This window comes from Cuculus canorus, chromosome 10 (genome assembly GCF_017976375.1).
Source record: "Cuculus canorus isolate bCucCan1 chromosome 10, bCucCan1.pri, whole genome shotgun sequence".
Taxonomy (NCBI): domain Eukaryota; kingdom Metazoa; phylum Chordata; class Aves; order Cuculiformes; family Cuculidae; genus Cuculus; species Cuculus canorus.
Window position 1 is genome coordinate 1,726,306 of NC_071410.1, and position 21,039 is coordinate 1,747,344.

Below are 21,039 nucleotides of genomic sequence, written 5' to 3' on the forward strand. Positions count from 1 at the left end.
TCAGCACACATCTCAAGAGAGGAGCAGACAAACCCAGCATTACTGTGAAAGAGGACAGTGTTGCAGCTGCCCTCATGACTGGGAAGTGCTGGATCCGACACAGGACCTGGGGCTGCAGGTGCTGACTTTGCCTGCCAGCACTCTCACACTTTCAAAGGCACAATGTGCCCACCTCCGGTTCCTGTAATTCACTCCCTTTCCTGTGACCAAAAACCACGTTTATTATTTTGACAAGAGGAAATATAATTTCTTGGTGTTCCTCCTGGATTATCTCTTGCACCAGTCCCACTGCCCAGGCTCACCGGCTATGAAAAGATGACATCTCCATCCTTCTTGAGCAGCCACATAAAACAATCTTTCAACAGAGATGTCACAAATCAGGAGGTTGGGTACAACTATGCAGGTTTGTGAAGGGCGGACCTGAAGGGCTCCGCTGGAACCTGGTGCTGGAGCAACCCCGTGCCAAGACTCACCCCAAAGAGTGGAAGCATGGTGAGGTCTCCAAGCCCTCTGCACTGATGGCAGTGCCTGTTCCCCAACGGCAAGGTTCTGAGCAAAACCACAGCATGACATCTTCTCCTTCTCCAGCACGTGTGTTTCTCTGTAGTGCCAGCAAATGGCCACCCCATCTTAGCTGGTACCAGTGGTCTCTAATTCCTCCCCTACTTGAGAAAGGGCCCTCCCATGCTTGATATCAATTGCATTTGGAAAGAAACTCCATGGGATTTAATGCCTTTCTGCAGCTTCAGGTTCCGAGCTGTGTGATCTTGCGAGTACCTCGGCTTTGCTTTCTTTCCTTAAATGAGATTTCCAGCTCTCTGCTCAGAGAAACAACAAAATATGCTGTAAATGCAGGATAACAGCTCAACAACCGGGAGCCGGTAAAAAAATACAACCCCCTTTCATTGCATTTAACCTATTTCGGGGCTATGACTGGTACATCTTGACCAAAACAGCTGGATCTGTGGGTAACTCAAGGGCTTAGCCCAAAAAGGTAAGGAGCGACTGACAATTATTTGCCGTAAAATAAATCAAAGCTTCCTAAAATTGCTGTCCCTTTTACGGCCACCGTGCAGTGGCGAGGAGGGCTCTGTGCCACAGGGCACTGGGGACTCACCCAGCCCCACGTGCCACGCGCTGGTGGCTCAGGTTGAGTCACAGCACGTCTCTGCACAGGGTGAGTTACTTTGTGTGAATAAGACCTCCTCCTCGTGAATGGCCCCTGCTTTTCATACATCCTTCAGGTGCATCCTGTCAGATATTTCTAAATGCTGAGCACTTAAAGAGATGCTGATCGTATGCATTCAGCTTTCCGCCCACAGGATACCAGGCTAAAGGTGAAGACAACCTTTATATGGAGGCCCTAGATAAAGCCTCACATTTAAAAACTCCTTTGTGCCTTCTGCCTTACAAAGTATAACGTTGCGTAGCATAAAATGCGTGTTCAGTATTGGTCACGAGCCAGAAGAGCAGAAATGCTGAACAACAATATGCATGCAGTGGAAAGAAGAGCTGAGAGGTTGATTAGTATGTGTTGAAGGAGCATGCTTGAGGCGTTTCGATCCAGGAAGGTCGCAACCTTCTGCAAAAGTACTCCAAAGAGCTGATGAGCAGAGAAAGGACTTGACATGGTTATGAATCGTGAGGTGTGAGGATGAGCTCCACTGCAGTCTGGCATCCACCGACCTCTCCTTCCCCAGCAGCCCTGCTGTAAACCTAAAAATAGAGCTCAGTGGTGGCTGGTTACGGCACTGAATGTGTGCTGTGGACACAGAAGAAGGATGTCCTAGGCAGGATATCCTGATAAAACAGCCACTTCACTTTGGGATAAACCTTTAACCTCTGGAGAAGGATGAGGCACAGTGCCAGCCTCCCTTCTGCAACTCTGAACGCTTTGCAAATACACAAGCACTGTTCTTCCTTCCAAGGATCAGCATCGACTGCTGAAACAGATGCACAAGAAAACCTGGAACAATAAGCAGCTCTTGCATCTCCCAAAACTCTTTGCTCTTGGCTGAGATGAGAAGCATGGAGCTTCACAGATACTTATTTATTAGCAAGCTACGTGATGGATAAGACCACCATAGATAGGTCTATAAAGGCTGGTATATAAACTGCATACAAACTGGTCTTGCCCTTGCCTTCAGGAGGTTGTTGACCAACATTTTAATCTCCACTGACCTCTGGACACTTCAGGTCCTCTACGCTACTGTCGTGAAGCACCACTTCACGGGAAGGGAGCGCACTCAGGTCCCCATGGCCATCACCACAGCCAGCACGGAGAAACCCTGGCAACCATGCAGCCAGCAGAGTCAATGGACTCAGCTGCTGAGAGAAAGATGCACACGATCCCACACTCTGAGCTGTTGACTTATTCTACAGCTAAAGGTTTTAATAGCTTCCTTCTTTCATTTCTCTTCCACAGCTATGTTTCTGTTAACGTTGCAGGGTCATAGGACCAATTACAGAAAATAGATGAATGGAGCAAGAATAGTTCTGTTTATACACTGCCTACAATAAGAAAGGGAAAGATGCCAACAGCCATGTTATCTTCACAAGTCCTGGGCCATAAGATGTGACATTGCATATCAGGTGAAATTGTCCAGCTGGAAACGAGGCAGCAGTGAATTGCACTACAATACACGCCTGCTGGTTTTCAGCAATTCAGAAAGGAGGAGGAGACGCTTAGCAGGCAGAAAAAGAGCTAAAATTTATATATATATATACACAGAAATGGGAAAGGAATTAAAGGAGGCAAAAAGAAGAAGTTGGGCATGATGCACATTATGGTATTTTCTTCTTAAAGAGCAGTGTTTGAGGAAAATCTCCACCTTAAAACATTACGTTATTTCAGAAATAAAGCCCAAACTCTTAGCTTTAGCCTATAGCTGTTGATAGGCTGAGGTTAACCAAACTTCCACGGAAATGAAGGAAAATTACTGCCTTCCAGTAACTTGTGCTGGCACAGCTTTCAGTTTTCCCTTAGTGAGCCCTCATTGGAAGGGTTTTGCTTCTGTATTTTATAGTCCTTAGCAAGCAAATGGCAAGTGACCGTGGATAAAAGCAGAAGCAGCTCAACTGAAGAACAGCATCACCTAACGCAGCTCCTGAGCAGAAGGAAGGCAAGAAACCCTCGTCTGAGGTCTCTATCGCGCAGCAATTGGATCAAGCAACGTCATTAGCCGTACACATTGGTGAGGAGAAACAAAATACAGGATTTCCTGTTCTGCAGCCACTGTACTGGGCTGCAGATGCCAGCAGGATTCCAGTGCTCCGAAAACATGTGGAAGTTTAACAAGGAGTCGCTGGGGCAGGAATTGCTGCAAAAATCAGTAGGCGCTAAAAGCAGAAAGCTCGCTCCTCCGGCTCTCTAGCATGGATGTCACCCCCCCGGAGGATGGCACTCACAGGAAGGTAAGCTTGATTTCTGCTGCCTCTTTTCTTCTGTAGGTTGGAGCTAATGTAGTTTTGAGAAATGCTGTCACTTTCCTCCCCCTTCTTCTTCTTCTTCTTCAAGAGATCTTATCAGGCAGAAGCTGGTGCGACATCCTCAGCAGCTGTCGACTGCTCACGTATCTCGGTCTCGCTCGGCTTTGGGTGGGTGAGCGGAGCGTGGTGCAGCTGAGCAGGCTGCTGTCTGCGGCACTATGTGAAGAAAGCCCGTTTTACCCCAAATACTTCATTTTTGTCATTAATGAGAGCGGCTGCCATAACCGACCAGCTCTGTTTGTTTCCTATTAGTGTCTAGATTAAACAAACAAAATTATTGCTTAAAACATAAGTGCCTGAGAACCTCCAGTACTTCAAGTCTGACACTTATTTCAAGCAAAAAGTGGATTTTCTTTTCTCTAGGCTGCTTTTCCCTTCAGCATTCCAGGCCAAAAAGAGGTAGCTCTGCCCCAACCCCTGGCCGCATCCTGCTCCGGGGATCCCAAAGCCCAGGGCTCCCCCAGCCACCCCTGGAGCCCAGGTTTAGCCTGGTTTATCCAGCCAACCTATGGAAAAGATGAGAGTGAGTTTGCCAGTGGATCTGGGAGTAGTAAATGCAATAGCACAGCGATGTAGGGCTGGGTGGGGCGCAGGGTGATTCAGAGTAGCCGGGCGACGTCCAGCAGCGACAGCCTTATACATTGCTTGGGCAGACACTAACACACTCAAAAAAAAGACACAGGGGTGTTTAATAGCTGCCTTAGCCTCCTAATTAATTGTGAGGTTACTTGATATTTAATGAATTGCAGTGCTGCTTCCACAACCAGCGGTCTCACCCCTCCGGCAGCGATACCAGTCTCAGCACGCGGCTGGATAAAACTCAGCTTCGACACTTAACCCACCACCAGCTCCTGCTGCGTGTAAATCCCTGTGTGGATGGAATAGGAAAACAACCGAGGAATGGCAGGGAATATTTCATACAAGCTTTTTAAAGTCACCAAACAAAACCACTGCCAAAGCCCATGGGAGCATCGCTGCCCCAACCCCGGCGGTGGCGGGACATGGTGGGACTGGAGACGAGGTGCAGGTGGGAGAGAAGGCTCCTCGGAGACTGGAAACTGGAAATCAATGATAAAGAAAATAAATCTGCTTTCAGGAAGCGTTGCAGTGAGTGAGCACTGGCCTGAGCCCAGGCTGCCGGCAGCTCAGGGGAGCTCCCCACTGCCTCTTTGCCAGGAGTCCTGACAGGCGCTGTCGCCTGTGAACATCACATACCAGGAATGACACCCATCCCTTTCCACCAAGAAATAGGCACTCCTGGGCTCCCAGGGAAAGCCAAACGCAGAGAAAACTGGCAAGGAGGCTCCCCACAGTCCCCTGTGCAGGGACAACATTTAGAATTTGGGCTGGGAGAAGACAGCAGGACAGGGACACCGGGTGCTCTGTAACCCTTTTCACAAGCCCAAACCTGCAAGTGTCACCTCTGTCGCTGGCAGGCTGTAAAATAACTGTGTTTCCTATGCTTCCTGGCAGGTTTCCTTCCCTGTTTTCTGCAAGGATGCAAAGACAAAGCACCCTGCCATCACTTTTCCAAAGTTAAACAGTATCAGTGCAAAAGGCATCTGCTGGGAGCAGAGCCAGTGCTGGGCACAAGCCCCTCAGGTGTTCTCCGGCAGGTGAGGAGCACATGAGGACGCTGCAGGGACCAAAGGGATTGTTTCCCACTGTGAAGTATGTCCCCGCTCCCCTGCCTTGTCCTGGCTTGCTTCTGAAGGGCTGCCCAGGTGAGGAGGCTCTGGGTAGAGGAGCCTTCATCCTGCACCTCAAAGCAGCGCCCGATCCCTGCTGCAGGCGGTTCGGCTTTAGAAACCCATCCCCGTGGCAAACGCCAGATCCAAGGCTGCAGGAAACAGCACCACCGGCTGCTTCTTAATTAAACACCACTGTTGAGGGGCTGGGTGGCAACAACAAGAGGTGCTCAGGGCTCTGCCAGATCAGGCTCTGGTCTCCTCCAGGGGAAGGGCAGGCTGCCTGACACCTTGCACACAGCTCCAGGCTCCAATTCCAAGGGGAAAATTGCACTGTTTTGTTGCAGATGAAGCCACAGGCCCTTGGTTTGTAACCAGCTGCTGCTGAATCACCTCTTCCCGAGAGGGCAGGCTGTTTTCCTGTGGGTTCTGCTTGCAAATGGCAAAATCCATCACCTCTCCAGAGGGCTGCACAAGTACCTGTGAACTCCCTGTGACCCACGAACCCTCCGCGCTGGCTGGCTGAGGTGGAATGGATGAAGGGAATTGCTGCTCTAACTAAAAGACAGCTGTATTTATCTTCCTTCATGTCCTGAACTGTTGCTGGAGGATAATTTCTGTTGCTACAACACGATGCCTGCACAATGTGCCATGAGTGCCAGAATTGAGTTAGCAGGACCGGCAGAGCAACTGGCGTGTGTTTGGCCAGTTATTAGTTTATAAATCCAGCCTTAAATGTGGAGCCAGAGCTCTGATAGATCTGTCTGCACCTCTCCCACCGGCCTCTGCCCTGGCCAGCTGCCTGCCAGCACCATCCTCTGCTGATGATAATTACTGCCCTTGCTGCCGATTCACTCCATGGATCTCAAAAGACAATTTCTAGACCCATTTAAACTCCCTATTTATTTAGTCCCACTGAAATTGCTTGTATACATATCAGAGAGCATCAGTGTGATGGGAGTTTGACAGCTACATGTAATAAAAGGGGTCCTGGAAAACCCCAGGGAGCTGAAGAAGCTCTCTGGCATTAACAATAAAGAAATTAGTGCTACAGAGCTCAATTGCTGTGGCATTTTAAGTGTGGCATCGCTTGAGGGGCGGCAGGGTACGAAATGCTGCAGAGCCCATCTGAAAGGAGCAGCGTGTGCCTGTGAGCAGGGTCTGGCTTTGCACCCTTCCCAACGCACACCTCGTCTTGCACATACGCCTGTGCACACACCTACACACAACTCGTTCTTCTGTACTGAGGTGTGTTTACTCCATGTAGGGAAACACCGGAGAGTTTTTCACAGCGTCTGTTTTTACTCCCTACAGAAACCCTCCACCCACCTTAATCGATCCATGAGAGAAAAGATTCAGCAGAGATGGAGAGCAACGTGTCCTCTGGAAACTGTACCGACCCCCAGATGTCCTTCCAGTCCACCCTGTATGCAACCACGTACACCCTCATATTCATCCCCGGCCTCCTGGCAAACAGCGCTGCCCTGTGGGTCTTGTGCCGCTTCATCAGCAAGAAGAGCAAAGCCATCATCTTCATGATCAATCTGGCCGTGGCCGACCTGGCTCACGTCCTCTCGCTGCCCTTACGCATGTATTACTACATAAACCACACGTGGCCCTTCGGAAGCTTTCTTTGCCAAGTGTGCTTCTACTTGAAATATCTCAACATGTACGCCAGCATTTGCTTCCTCACCTGCATCAGCATCCAGCGGTACCTCTTCCTCCTCCATCCCTTCAAAGCCAAGGACTGGAAGCGGCGGTACGACGTAGCCATCAGCGCTGCTGTCTGGCTCTTTGTGGGAGCGGCATGCCTACCCTTGCTCGTTGTGAGGAGCCCAGCCTTGTCCAACAGCACAAACACGTGCTTCTCGGACCTGGGGGTGAAGCAGCTGAGCCCGGCAGCCTCCATCACACTGGTAACGGTGGCAGAGCTATTTGGGTTTGTCATCCCCTTCGGCATTATTGCCTGTTGCACTTGGAAGATGAGGCGGTCACTGCAGGAGTGTCCAACGCAGCTGCAAAACACCAATGAGAAGCAGAAGGCTTTGCGCATGGTCCTGATGTGTGCAGTAGTTTTCTTCATCTGCTTCACTCCCTACCACATCAACTTCCCTTTCTTCATGATGGTGATAGAGAACATCATCCAGGACTGTGCCATTCACAGGAGCACGCTCCGCTTCCACCCCATCTCCCTCTGCCTGGCGAGCCTCAACTGCTGCCTGGATCCGGTCCTCTACTACTTCATGACCTCTGAGTTCCAGGACCAGCTGCTGCGCCACAACTGTGCCGCCCTGAGGGCTCGGTTCATGCGCCACAGGAGCAGCTTCTCTGTCACCGAAACCAGCCACGACATTCATATGAAAAAGAGAAACCTTCCACGCTTTAGGTTTTGGTCTCTCCCCAAGTTCTTTGGCCGAATAAACAGCATGGAAATCCCCCCAATGCCACCTGATGAGCTTCTGCTGGAGTCCATCTCTTGAAACAAAAGCCATTCCTCTCCGTGTAGGTGCTTCTCATAGCTTGAGTGAAGATTGTGTTAGGTCTCCAAAATACACCTTGCATTACCCTTGTGTTCAGCCAGTGCCAGGATCTGACCTACAAGGCCATTTTCATAACAAAAGATGTGCTGCTCGTGTTGACGCTGTCAGGGACTGTTTGCCTTACAGTGTTCTCCCTCTGATGGTTGTAATACCCAAACCAGCTGTCGCTGATGCCAGCATTTCTCCTGTGCTGAACTGCAGCCGAGTTTGGGTCCCTTTCATTTTTGTTGTTTCAGTGCTTCTACATATTCGTTATTTTTGAAAACCCTTCTGAATCTCAAGTTGTAAGCAGCAGCTCGGGAGGTGGCACTGGGGCAGTTTCAGCCCCTGCCTGTGGCCCGTGATGTCTTACGGCATCCACCACGCTCAGTGAGGCTCTTGATCAAGACAGCTAATTATCTCAATGTAAAATGAGCCTCTTTCTGTTGCAAAAATCAATCATCTTGGATCTACTCTCACCTAATCTGGACTGCAAGACTACAACTTTACCCAGATATATCAAGAATGAGTATTAGCGTATATCCACATCAGCATTAAAGGGAGATTTCACGCAAACTGGGGTCAACTCCTGCTATTGAAAAAGGCACCCGGAGCTGAACAAGGGAGTCTGACTGCCAGGAGCTACGGGATGCTCAACGGACTATGTGGGAATGAATACTTGGAAGAGAGACTGAGGGTGGATATGCCAGGAGCAACGAGGAGGAGGGATGAAGGATGCCTCCCAGGGTGTGTCTGCTCACAGAGACCCAGAGCAGAAGGGAGGACTGGGAGCTGATGCTGCCATCTCTTGTGTCACTATTAGGAGTCTTGTGTCATTTGGTATTCTGCTAAAGCCTGTGGTCGTACATTAAGACATTACCCAAGCCTCTCAGCTCTGCTTTAAAAGCCAGAAAAGGTCCCAGCCCTCACCGGGGACCGAGAAAAGTTTACACAACTGACCTGAGTGCATCCTTAAGGCTTCAGCCTCAGGAGGAAATAAAATGATCTCAACGTGTATTTTAGCATCATGGCTATTATTTTACGTGCTTGTAAATAGCCTCATTATGCACCACGTCTGCTCGCAGAGCAATGGCACAATCTGGGGGAGGGGGGACACCCCCGGTCTGGGGCTCAGAGAGGCCCTGGTGCCACCGTGGGACCTCGCACAGCAGTCAGCACGGGGGCTCTGAGGTTTCCTCCTTGTAGGCTAAGGCATAAGTGACTGCAATGCCAAAACCCCCTCTGGGAATTCTATAAGTCAATGTAGGCAGAGGAGGTTTGATAGAAAACAGCTTTGCCGATGATTTGATGCACATTTCCAACCCGTGCAGCATTTCTGGGAAGAGCGGGTGGTGGTTTAACCTCAGGTTGCCAAGCCTGGTCTTAGAAAGATTAGGGGAGATCCAGACAATCTGGAGGAATTTGCTTTGGTGCTTACAGTGCGCCAGAGACGGCGGAACACAGAGACGGGCAGAGAACACGCTGCCCTGCAGTTGGCTCTGTCCTAGATTTCCTCCTCTTCTCACAAGAAGAGAGAAGAATAACAAAAGGAAACATTTTTCCTTGTTTGCTTGCAGGGAGGAAAGAGTATTCAGGGCTGAAAAAAGCTGCTTCAGACGGCACAAACCCAGCAGCAGGCGGAGGCAAAACAGGAACCCCAGCAGCGCCTCACCGATGCCGGGGCTGGCAGGACGTGGCTCTGGGCAGCCACCACCGATGGGACAAGCTGTGCCACCAACACCTTCACCGGGAGCATGTGTTTAGCCTCTGAGTGTCTTCTGGGAATGGTGGAACCCTGAGTGGCCGGGGTGGATATCCAGGTAGCCCTCAGTAACCACAGTTTGATATTTCTAAGTCCTGCTGACTAACCACAAAGCCCGTAGTGTGGCTCTGACCTTACTGGCAGCGCCAGCTCCAGGTTTCCCAGTAGCACCAGTTACCAGCAGGACTTAGCCAGCATGTTTTCAGATCGTGTAGCTTTTCTGCAATGCAGCTTCCCCCTTCCAAAAAGAAAACAGGATAAGGAAAGCAAAACAAAAACTCACTAATCCCTCACACAGCAACACAACAGCAACTCTTACTCTGGCTGCCCGAGCCGCCCCCGAGCTTGCCGGCACAGCGGGTGGCATTGGAAACACAGCAGAGAAACCTCTCTCTGCGTTAGATGCACTGCACAGCAAGGGTTCTGCTGGGGTTTATCCAATCCAGACCCTGAGGAAATATCCTTTTCCACTGCAGATTGGTGCTTTCTGCCTATCAGAGGCCACAGGGTGCCTGGCAGCCCTCTCATTTTATCAAAACCCACCAAGTTCTGCTACCACAAACATCTGGCAGGATGCAAACCACAGGGATTGGGGGCAGCAAGAGCTCTGCCACCTGGACGCCGCATTGAGGAGGGGACAGAGGGACAGGGATGCTGCTGCTGCCCAGCGCAGGGATGCAAGACCTGGGGGGCTGTGGGGGGCAGCAGGTCAGAGCAGGCTGGGGGGTGCCTGGCGCTAGAGGCTCCCTAAGAAGATTTAGGTAAAAAGCTGCTGCATTGAGCATTTGCTTTGCTGAGGCCAAGGTGTGAGCTGACTTCTTACAAGAGAAAAGCTCAAGGCTGAAGAGAAGAGAGAGCAAGGGACTGGGAGCCAGTCTGTGGGGGAAAGAGGACAGCTTGAATTAAGAGCTTTCTGGGATTTCTTTCTCCAAGCCATTACCTGTGGGCATTAAACCTTTCATTCACACAGCAAAATCAGCCAGAAATAACCTCAGTGCTGTGCTTCAGCCTCATTAATGTCCAGGTAACGCATTACACTCTGGCCACGCGCTCACAAGCGGGGTCAGTGCCCATAGCACCAAGAGCACCCCCCTTGCCCGGGGCACTCTTGGCCACATGCAACATCCTCAGCTCTTTGTACGGGCAAACCCATGGCACGATGCTCTAGGACCGGTGTGCCCGGTGGCCTCAGCCAGCCCGGGAGCTCAGACTGATAAGCTGTTGGTGATGACTCTGGCTGTGACCTTTTCCTCCCCAGCCCGGCGTGCTGTGCTGCAGGAGGACTCCAGAAACATCCTCCTGGGAAGGGCAAGAAGCTGCAAGGGCAGGGGGAACAGCAAAGGAGGCAGCTCAGCTGCATCTCCACCAATGCTGACAATATCCTCATATTCTGAGCTTCTTGCATTAAATTAGTTATTCTATATGGCCTAATCCCTTACTCTGACTAGAACTGCTTAGTTGTTTTTATGTGTGTCCATCCTTATCCACTTACACTCCTGCACACCCACTATATTTATATCCGCTTTAAGTCATGCAGTGCTCAGGAACAGCCAAGAAGCCATCTCTTGTGCACCACTCTTTCTAGGGCACCGCAAGAAAGGAGGGAAATTGCTTTTCTCCTTGCTAAAAATACCTTTTTCCTGCCTGCATGACCACATGCTTCCAGTCCAGCCCCAGGATAGTGACTCTGTCTCTGGAAAACCACTCAGGCTCAGTCTCGGCAGAGCTCACACCACGTACCCGGTAGCGAGACTCAGACCCTGATGGGTTTTGGCACAGGGCAAACAGCCACCACCGCTGGCAGCGAGCTGCTCCTCCACCCGCCCACCTCGAGCTGAGGAGAAGGGAACAGCGCTGCGCCCGGCAAAGGGACAGACACCAACAACTTCAATTCTGAATGCAACCTAAATGCACAGAAAGCTAATTTTGCTGCTTTAAACCAAGCCAAGCCAGGGAGGAGTTTTCCAGACAGTCATGATTTCATCAGACCCGAGTCCAAGGTTTTGATTTGCAGGCTCAGCCGGCGGCACCCTGTGAAGCCGGGGTCACTGGTGGGACAGCCCCATTTCAGAGACCCAAGGGTGCCCCTCAGCCTCTCCTGCGCTCCGAGTCCTGTTCCCAGCACAGGGAAAGGGCTTTGCGAACTCTGCATTGATGCCGCAGCCACGTTCAGCACTGCAAGGGTTACCTCTCCTCTGAGAAACAGTCAAAGCCACAACCCTGCAGCAGTCAAGCCCTTTCCAGCAGCAACTGCCTTGACAATTGCTCAGTCTGGCTCCTCTTAACAGGGATTTTTTTTTTTTTTGCTTTATAAAGAAAATTTCTGTGCTGTAGGTGGACAGGGCAGGCAGCTAGGGAGGAAAATCCATTACCTTTTAGCCCCTGGCCCAGTGAAGACAGCCCAGCTGCATCCCTGGCTCAACAAAAGCCCCGTTGATGCTGGGAGATGCAGGCGAGAGCCCCCCAAGGCTGCCCTGTGCCTGATCCCCCTCCACAAATGCACTCCTGCCCAGTGCACGGCCTTCCCGGAGCTCCTCCTGGGGCAGCACCAAGCACATCTCCAGCCACGTGGAGAGAAGGCAGACACCCAGCCTGTTCTCAGGAATTATTTCTACTAAAGACCTGAGCCGTTTCTGTTAGAGATCTCCAAGAAGGTCATTAGCACAAGCTCAGAGCAACTGGAAATTTCCAATTCTTATAAGATAAAAATGAAAGTATAAGATAAAATACAAGTCATGTAAAAAATAAGATAAATTTGATCTCATACTGTAAAATATTTGCTTGGCAACTTGATGTCCAGCTCCAAGTTTTCCTGATTTTTGGTGGCCTCACCCACGGTGGGTTTGGGAAGGGTCTGGCCAGTGCTGCCACTGTGCACCCATGCTGGGGCAGAGCACGGCTTGGAGAAGCGGCACTCGGCTGCTGGTAAAGGCGAGCTGGGGACGGCACCCTCCGGTTCCCACGCACACATCCCAGAGAGGGGCTGAGCTGGGGCTGCCACACGCGACTGGAGTGACGGGAAGCTGGAGGGGTGCTGGCAGCGACGCACACTGGCTGCACGCAGAGCACGGCGCCGACAAAACAGGATATGGTGATGCTCTGAAAGGTGTTTTTAAAACAAAAAGTCTATCTGTACAGTAAGTGCCCCAAGCGCTGGCCGTGCTTTCTTATAAATAGGCGGCTGCTGCGGAAATGAAAGGGCACAACTGAGCATCCATCACTGGTTTGATCACAAAACAGAAGAGCAGAGACCATCTTCAGAGCCCAGGGGCCGTTCAGCCACCGCAGGCTGGTCCTGCCGCTCGTCTTAGGACTGGCTGCAACTTTGCAGTCTGCTAAAGCAGTGGCCAAAGCACCCCCTCTGCCCTCGCTCCTTTGTGGGAGACACACAGGGGGTGCCAGGGTGACACACGGGGGGTGCCAGGGTGACGGGGCAGGGGCAGAGCCTGGGCTCAGATGGGTTTTACAGCACATGGTGTTGGGGTGAAGGAAGAAGGAAGTAAAAGGTTTATTTCTTTCAATCACTACAGTGAAAACACTTTGCGAAGTACGAGAGTGCGTGGCAGAGGCAGCCACTGGGAGGCGAAGGCAAACACAACGGAAAGCTTCGCATCCCAGATCCCACTGCGATTACAGAAACGCTCCAGAGCTAACGTGAACCGAGCCAGCATCCTCCACCGAGGCCTCTGCACATCTCCCGGGAGACTCCACAACAGCAACAACCTCCGCTTAAGCAATAAACCCCAAACCTCCGCTGCTTCTGATCCAAAAACATTAGCAGATTAATCCATCCGTGCACCCAAGGGGACAACTCTGCGCTGAGGATCCCACAGCGCTGAAAGCTCTGGCTTCCCCACAAGATTAATTAAAGCATATCGAGTAATCAGTAGGCTTCAAAGAATGGCCAGAAGCTTTAACTAGTAGGATTATTGGCTGCTGAAACAGGCAAGCGCCTGTGTGTTTTGGGAGGCGTGAGCTGCAGAGCCCCAGTGAGGAGCTGTGCCACCGCGGGGACGGCAAACCCAGCACGCTGGGAGGTTATAAAAGCCCACGATGGGCCCAAGCAATTAATTTCCTATAAACCACAATGAAAGATGAGTATATAGAGCTACAAAGCCCTGCCGTAAGCTGGCATTGTACGACAAGTCAGTAACACTCCTAAAGAGCAGAGGTCACCAAGGTTCTGGTGCCCACTGCGAGCGTGGGGACAGCAGTGCCTGGGGACACTGCGGCCGTCCTGGCACCTGGACATCCAGGTGACCCCTCCACAGCTCCACAACCTTCTCTACAAGTCATGCAAAGTCAGTCCCATTCTCCTGAGCAGACGCAGAAGAAATGAGTAAGAACGGGTAAAGAAGTTCCACATAATTAAGTGGACTTGCGACAGAAGTGCTTAAAAATAAAGTCACTTTTTCAAATTAATGAGCTGAATCAAGAATCGTCAATCCCTCCTGATCTTAAAATAGTTTATTAAGGGTTTTTTTTAATACTTCTTGAGCTCGGGTCCCCAGACCGCCGCCGAGTGCCCAAGAGGGCCAGAGGCCACAGTGATGGGCAACACCGCTGTGTGGCACAGGCATTCCTTCGGGAGAGGAGAGTCCTTGGCTCCAGCCCTGGACTGCTCTGTGCAAGATGCAGAGATCCTCTGAGTAAGAAAACAGTGACCATGGGGCAACAGCCGCCTCGCAGCAAACCGTGAACAGTTCCAAAACACCCTAAAAACATCATCTTTACATATATCGATATATATAATATGCATTGAAAAATATGTATTTTTAGATATATGCCAACATCTTTATGTATATATTTGAGTACACACACACACATATATACACATTAAAAAAAAGAAAGAAAGGAAAAGTCGGGTCCGGCTGAGACCGTGGGCAGGAGGAGCGGCCCAGAAGGCGCTGCTGGCTGGGGAGGGCTCTGCTCAGCGCCGTTCCCCTCCTGCGCAGGCTGCTCCCAGCAGTTGCACTTTTGCTTTGCACATCGAGAGAGGGTGGGGATCCGCTGCCGGCACCCGCGCGCAGCACCCGCAGACCGGCACCCGCAGGGGCCCACCGAGACAGCAACGGTAGGACTGATACTCTTTTATTCCCAGCTACCTTTGATTCAGGCTAAAGGGTTTAAATTGTACCTTTTTGACCACCATGACATGGACTCGATGCCTTGCCTTACTCGCACCAGAAGTGCCGAGCGGGATGGGGGCACCCCAGCGAGGGGCAGCGGTAACCACGGAGCCCACGAATCGCCACAAGTGAAGGGTTGGAAGTGAGGTGACACAGGCTGAGCCCCAGCACGGGTGAGGAGCAGATACCTCCATTTATCAGAAGAATGAGCTCCTGGAAGCGCTCAAAGATGCTCTGTGTATCAGAGAGAGGAGGGGGATGGCTTAAACCAAAACAGCTCACCTTGAGGTTTCAAACCATATTTTCTATTATGGTTATGTGAGTACTAAGAAGCAGCGTTTAAGACTAAAGCCAATTGCGGTGACCCTCAGCCATTGCAAGAGCCACAGCTGCTTGCAAAGGGACTTGTCTGGAAGAGGAATTTGAGTCCATGCAGTCCCATTTACTCATTACTCAGAGTATCACTTGGGTTCAGCTCATTGCTTTTGTCCAACGGGTGTTACTCAATGGCCCATTCCCGGCAAGAAGCACAACGCTGACTTTGCAGTGGGAGTTCTCCACTGACTTGCAAGAAGCAGGGAGAGAGGAGGCAGCGTTCTCTGTGCACCACCGCTGCTCACAGCCCGGGGAGTGGGCACGCGGCTGGGATCCTGGGGGGGATGCACTAATGGTTTGGGTGGAAAACTCCCAGCTTTGGTGCTTGTTACCACGCACATCTAGGGCCATCAGGGTGTGCCAGGAAGGGAGAACAGGGTGGCGGATTAGGCTAATACACAACACGACTGCTTTGGGTTTATTTCCCATTTTTAACTGAGATAAACATGAGCAAGGGAGGACAAGAGCATTCACAAAGGTTTAAAAGGAAAAAGCAGCGCATTTCGCACAACATTAAACTGGAACATTTATTTTTTTTCCTGCATATTCCTGGAACTTACCCAGCCAGAATTCCCCTTGTGTCCCCCGCTGCCTGCCCGCCTGACTCAGCGCCCACCAGCATGCAGACGGTCCCCCCATCCCAGCTCAGCCCCTTTTCCTCCCCGGCGCCAGCCCCAAAGCCTCAGTGCCAGAAGGGAGGGCTCCCCCCGAGCAGATGGCAGCAGCTCTGCCTTTCGCCCCGGGAGAGCGGGGAGCAGGGGCAAGGCAGAGGGAGGGATGCCACGGAAACATTACCTCAATAGCAAGCAAATGAGAAATTAACGAAAGAACAAATAGAAAGAATCCATTTCACTCCACTGTGCCAATGCCCCACAGCCCTAACCTGCAAAAACTCGGCTGTTGCACTGCTTTAACCCCTGGAACATTCACCACCTCTGGTGACTCACGTTTCAGGTAACCACAGAAATGGGATGGGATGAAGAGGCACTTGCTCTGGTGCCCTGCAGCCGACTCAAAGCTACAAAGCCACTCTCATCCGCGTTGCTTTGCAAACCCGCATTAGCAATTACATTCTGGTAACTCGGCACGGCGGGAGGGATGCTCTGGAGCCAGCGGTACCCAGGGAGGTGCTGCTGTAGGACCCCAGAGGTGCTGGGCAGGGAACACAGTGGGTCAGAGTTGGGAGAGCACCAGAGACCCTGAGGATGGCCAAGAAAAGCCCTGTGGCCTTTGTGGGCAGAGGCCACCAAAGGAGAAAAGCAAAGATAAATCACAGTTTGCACAGCAAGAGACAGCACTGCTCCTACAGAGGAGGGTATCAAACGCAGCTACCTACCAGAACACTGCTTTGAGGGAGAAAAGCCTTTATCCTCCCGATTTTTTGCTTAGGTATATGGTTTAGTAGTGGACAGGTACAGTTGGGTTTGATGACCTCGAAGGACTTTTCCAACCAAGCAATTCTATGAGTCTAAAACTCAGTCCCACGCAGCGATCAGTTTATATCGCTATAACTTTTAACTATAGTTAATACCTATTAACTCTCACCAGCGGTTGTTTTCTCTGCCAGAGCAGGATGGCAGCACTTCAGGAACCACAGAGAACAGAGGTTCCTGGGGGAAGGAAATTTCTATTTGAAGTCACCCCTGTGCACATTCTCTTTTTATTTTAGGCAGTAGAGGAGAAGGAGGAAAAAATAGAAGTGAGGCTCCAGTCAGCAGCACACCGGAGCCTCCCCCGAAAGGGTAAGCGAGCAGGCGACACCGGGGTACCCCGTGCAGCACCAGCTCTCTGCCCACGTCCCCTCTGCCACAGCCTTTACACCTTTTTGCTGCATAAACATCAGCCCCTCACAAAAAATGGAGTGCCTACACACTGCTCACCTGGGCCAGCAGCAGTCCTCGCAAGGATGGTGCTCAGTGGCAGGATCCGGCCAGGCTGATCCCTTATCCTGGTTCTAGAAGCAAGCAGGAGGTGTGGGCAGTGTCCTGGGTTCCCTGAGGACCGGAGGGCCAAGAGAGGGCCAGGCACGACGCTGGCAGCACCTACAAACGGTGCCTACCACAGACTGCTTTCCCCACGCCGGGTTTGAGAGCTGCTGTGGCTTTGCTTCCTGGGGCAGAACCTCCCAGGATTTGCTAACGAGGGCCCAGGCTTGACCCGGGCAGTTCTAACCCTCCTCAGGTGAGGAGCGTGATTGCTCCCAGCGGGTGTGGGGGCTCTGCTGCATCCCAGCCACAGGTGCTGCTGCTGTGCCCGCTCCCACCGCCCCAGCTCCTCTGCTGCTCCATAGGGAACACCTGGATGGACCCCTTCAGCACGTAGGAAACACCTCACACCACACGTGCTCAGCTCTAACAAGTGTCACCAAGCCCGGGTTGTAAAGCCTGGCTACAGAACTTACCCGGTGTTTCTGACTAAGGACAAGCAAAAAGCCTTCATCCAGAGCTCTGGCGTGGGTGACTGCGGGGTCTCCTTGGCAAAACAGGGGGGAACACCGTTTGGGAGAAGCAGGAAGCCGTGCCTGGGGAGAGTCTGGCGCCCACGGCCACAGCCAGCGCCCTGCGCCGGGGGAAGCGAGCACAGAGCATGTAAAACAAAATTTCCTCTTTCTGAGCTGTTTTTAGCCTCCTGCTGGTTTTCACACAGCACATTTGGGCGAATTTGCGATGTTACTGCCTGGGATTTCCAAAGCAGTCTCTCACATTGCCGTGTTTTCACCCCCTGGCTGTGAGGGCGCCGCTCCCGCAGGGGCGTTTCTGGGTGCCCTGGGCGAGCACCCTCTCTGCTCCCCAGCTCGAACTCGGCTTTCGGGGATCCCTGAGGATTTGCAGCCCCAGGGGGAGGCAGAAGTGCTGCAAGCGCATCCCTATGCCAAGGCCAGGCTGGAGGGAGCAGAGGACGGTGTGGCCGGAGAGTGAGGATGGAGAAATGCATCCTCACTTGGGTGGGGCAGCAGGAAAAATGCAAGTGTGCATGTGCTGGGCTGCGAACAGGCGATGGGCTGGGACAGCACCTTGTCCTTCCCTTTGCGTGTCTCATGGCCCAGTGATGCAGGTAGGGGGATTCACCCACGTGGGAATGCAGCCAGAGGAAAAGCAGAGGGATTTGGGCTTCCTGAGTTGGTGACAGGAGCTTCTGGGCAAGAGAGGAGAGGAAAGACAAGCTTGGTTTTTTGTTTTTTTTTAAAAAATAATAAAAAAATAAAAGTAACACTGGAAGAAAGCTGGGTGATGCCGCTTCAGGGCTTTATCCTCCTCCTGTAGCTGCTGCCCAGCCTGACTTGGTTGGTACCTACAAACTTCACCCACTTAGTCCTTGTGCTGAAGCAAAATGCAACCCTGAGAGAGTTCGGAAAGAGATCTGAATTTCCTCTATATTTATCAGATCTGGGTTGTTTTTTTTCTGTCTGACAGACTCAGATAATATCAGCTGCTTACCATGCAAACAGCTTTTAAATGAAGTCCACCTCCAGTCACCTTAGTGACAGCATCTGGTATTTCCAACAGCCACAGCATCACACGTGCGAGATGGGTAAAGGAGATTGAGAAAGAGCAGTTGTGAGCAAGTCAAATATAATATAATGCAGGCAGTTCTGCAGCAAGAAGTGTTTAATAAATGGGCCATTTGTCCCTGCCCGCATACAAATACGTTTTATACCCTTGTTATGAAAAATAAATAAAAGGTTGACCCCTCGTTTGATGAAAGCCACTGTCTCGGGACTTCCACGCTGTGCTGTAGCAGCAACACCAATGGAAAATGTCCTTATTTGGCTCATTTACATAAGGAGTAGATTTGGTTCCATCATCTTCTCGGCTCTCTAGAGCCGTGCTGCAGGTGGGAAGTTTCTGAAGGGCTTGCGTGGGAAAAACCAGGAGAGTGTTAAACTTGTGAGCGCTGTGTGAGGTGAGAGCATCCCTCTGCCCACAGCACAGCCCCAGGCGGGGTGCAGGCACGCTGCTCAACGGACGCTCCGGCACACAGACACCAATGCAACTGGAGGCAAAGGGAGCTTCAGATGGAAAAGCTGTATCTGGGAAAGACAGAGCTGCAGCAAGTTAAACACCCCCTGCACGCTGGGGTGACTTCTGCTCAGTGTTACAGCATGGAAGGCTGCTTTGCCTCAGGAGAAGAGCTGACCACCACAGATGTCATTAGCAGTAGATTTCTGCTAGAGAGATGCTCCCACCGCTCTTGAAAGCTTTCCTGTACCTTTTGCTTCTAAGACAAGTGTCCCCCTGCAGGGTTATAACTGCACCTCTCTGTCTTTCAGCTGCAGGGCCATGTCGATCATCAAGCTCTTGTGTTGAGAGAAGTGGCTGAAATGCCACCCAAGAGGTGACAATGCTGCAGCTCCGGCGATGAACTGTTGACTGCTTCGGCACATGATGATGCATTTCCTGGTGTGGGTCCTCCCTGTCAATCCTGCAAGCGACTACCATAAGGTCTGGTAACTTCTGACAGAGGGCATGAGCAGAGCACGCTAGCAGGACTTTAATTAACTCACTCACCCCATAATGAAGCTTCTCCCCAGAATGGACAAGATGATCTGGTAACCAAAGCCTCGCACATGGACACTAGGGCTGAACCTTTTTAATTAAGCATCGACAACCTGAGGACATCCTGCCCATGGGACACTAGTGAGGAAGATGTTATCATGCAGGGGCTGAGCACAGACCTGGAGCACAACCATGACGAACAGTTCAACCTGCACCGAAACCAACCTCAAGCTCTACTATGCAATTACGTACACGTTCATCCTGATCCCTGGACTAATAGGAAACACATTAGCTTTGTGGGTCTTCTATGGGTACATGAAAGAAACTAAAAGGGCCGTCATATTTATGATCAACTTAGCCATTGCCGACTTATCGCAGGTTTTGTCCTTGCCCCTGAGGATTTTCTACTACTTGACTGGGACGTGGGAGTTCGGAGGAGGCCTCTGCATGTTGTGCTTCTACCTGAAGTACGTCAACATGTATGCAAGCATCTACTTCTTGGTTTGCATCAGCGTAAGACGGTATCTGTTTGTTATGCACCCTTTCAAATTCAGTGACTGCAAGCGCATCTGCGACGTGTACATCAGCATCGCTGGGTGGGTGGTGGTCTGCGTTGGCTGTTTGCCTTTCCCGCTTCTCAGACTCCACCAGGATGCTAAAAACACGTGTTTCGTGGATCTCCCTGTAAAGGAAGTTGATCTTCCCATCTCCATTGCAATGATGACCATAGGTGAGCTGGTGGGGTTTGTGACACCCCTACTCATCATCCTATACTGCTCGTGGAAGACTATCTTATCACTAAAGGAAAATAATTCTGTTTCACATGACCTTGGAGAGAAAAAAAAGGCTTTAAAGATGATTCTCACCTGTGCACTGGTATTTCTGATTTGCTTTGGACCTTATCATATCAGCTTTCCACTAGATTTCTTTGTCAAAATCAAAAAGATTGAAAACGTGTGCGTCCAGAAGGTGATTTCAGTGTTTCACGTTGTAGCTTTGTGTCTTGCCAGCTTGAACTCCTGCGTGGATCCAATCATCTACTACTTTACTACAGATGAGTTCAGGAGACGCCTTTCCAGGCAGGATTTGCAAGACAGCATCCAGCTCCACAACCTCAGTTATGCGAGGAAGCACTCCAGAGACGTGCTCAGGAAGGACATTATAGACTACTAGCACTCGCCTTGCCCAGATGTTTCCCAGGACTTCAAATATTCACTATATTTTGGGGTTTGGCCCATTTTTTTCCCCCAGGACACAGAGTGCCTACTCAGCCAAGTTTCTGCTGATTCCAGTGAGGTCTGAGGAATACAAAAATCCAAACAAGACCCTCAAAAATCCCAAACCGACTGAAAATACATTACAATAATTAATTAATAAATTTGGTTGCAACTTTTCTCTGAATATAAATAACATTGTGTAACTCCTCCAGGCCCGATTTCTGAGTTGGGCAGCCAGGAGCACGGTGACTTCAGCAGTAGGAGGAGGATGCAGAGCTGTGGTGAGAAGTGATGCTGTGCCCCACTGCCACCGGTGGGACCACTACCCAGCCATGTCCTGGCCATGCACCATGCAAGAGGCAGC

General features: G+C 51.1%; 2 protein-coding genes across 3 annotated transcripts; both read left to right on the forward strand.

The window, feature by feature from the left end:
* The first annotated feature begins 3,207 nt into the window (after positions 1-3,207).
* On the forward strand, positions 3,208-8,720 carry LOC104054290 (putative P2Y purinoceptor 10). The gene is made up of 2 exons (XM_009555264.2): positions 3,208-3,414; positions 6,492-8,720. Exon 2 carries the CDS (start codon positions 6,542-6,544, stop codon positions 7,655-7,657), a length of 1,116 nt encoding a protein of 371 aa, XP_009553559.2. The 5' UTR covers positions 3,208-3,414; positions 6,492-6,541; the 3' UTR covers positions 7,658-8,720.
* A 5,664-nt stretch (positions 8,721-14,384) lies between these two features.
* GPR174 (G protein-coupled receptor 174) lies at positions 14,385-20,819 on the forward strand. Of its 2 annotated transcripts, XM_054075508.1 has the most exons (3): positions 14,385-14,532; positions 16,632-16,704; positions 19,233-20,819. In XM_054075508.1, exon 3 carries the CDS (start codon positions 19,651-19,653, stop codon positions 20,629-20,631), a length of 981 nt encoding a protein of 326 aa, XP_053931483.1. In that variant the 5' UTR covers positions 14,385-14,532; positions 16,632-16,704; positions 19,233-19,650; the 3' UTR covers positions 20,632-20,819. The 2 variants fall into 2 exon arrangements, with proteins under 2 accessions (XP_053931483.1, XP_009553598.2); XM_009555303.2 differs by lacking the exon at positions 16,632-16,704 and having other exon boundaries at positions 14,415-14,532.
* The last annotated feature ends 220 nt before the right edge of the window (positions 20,820-21,039 follow it).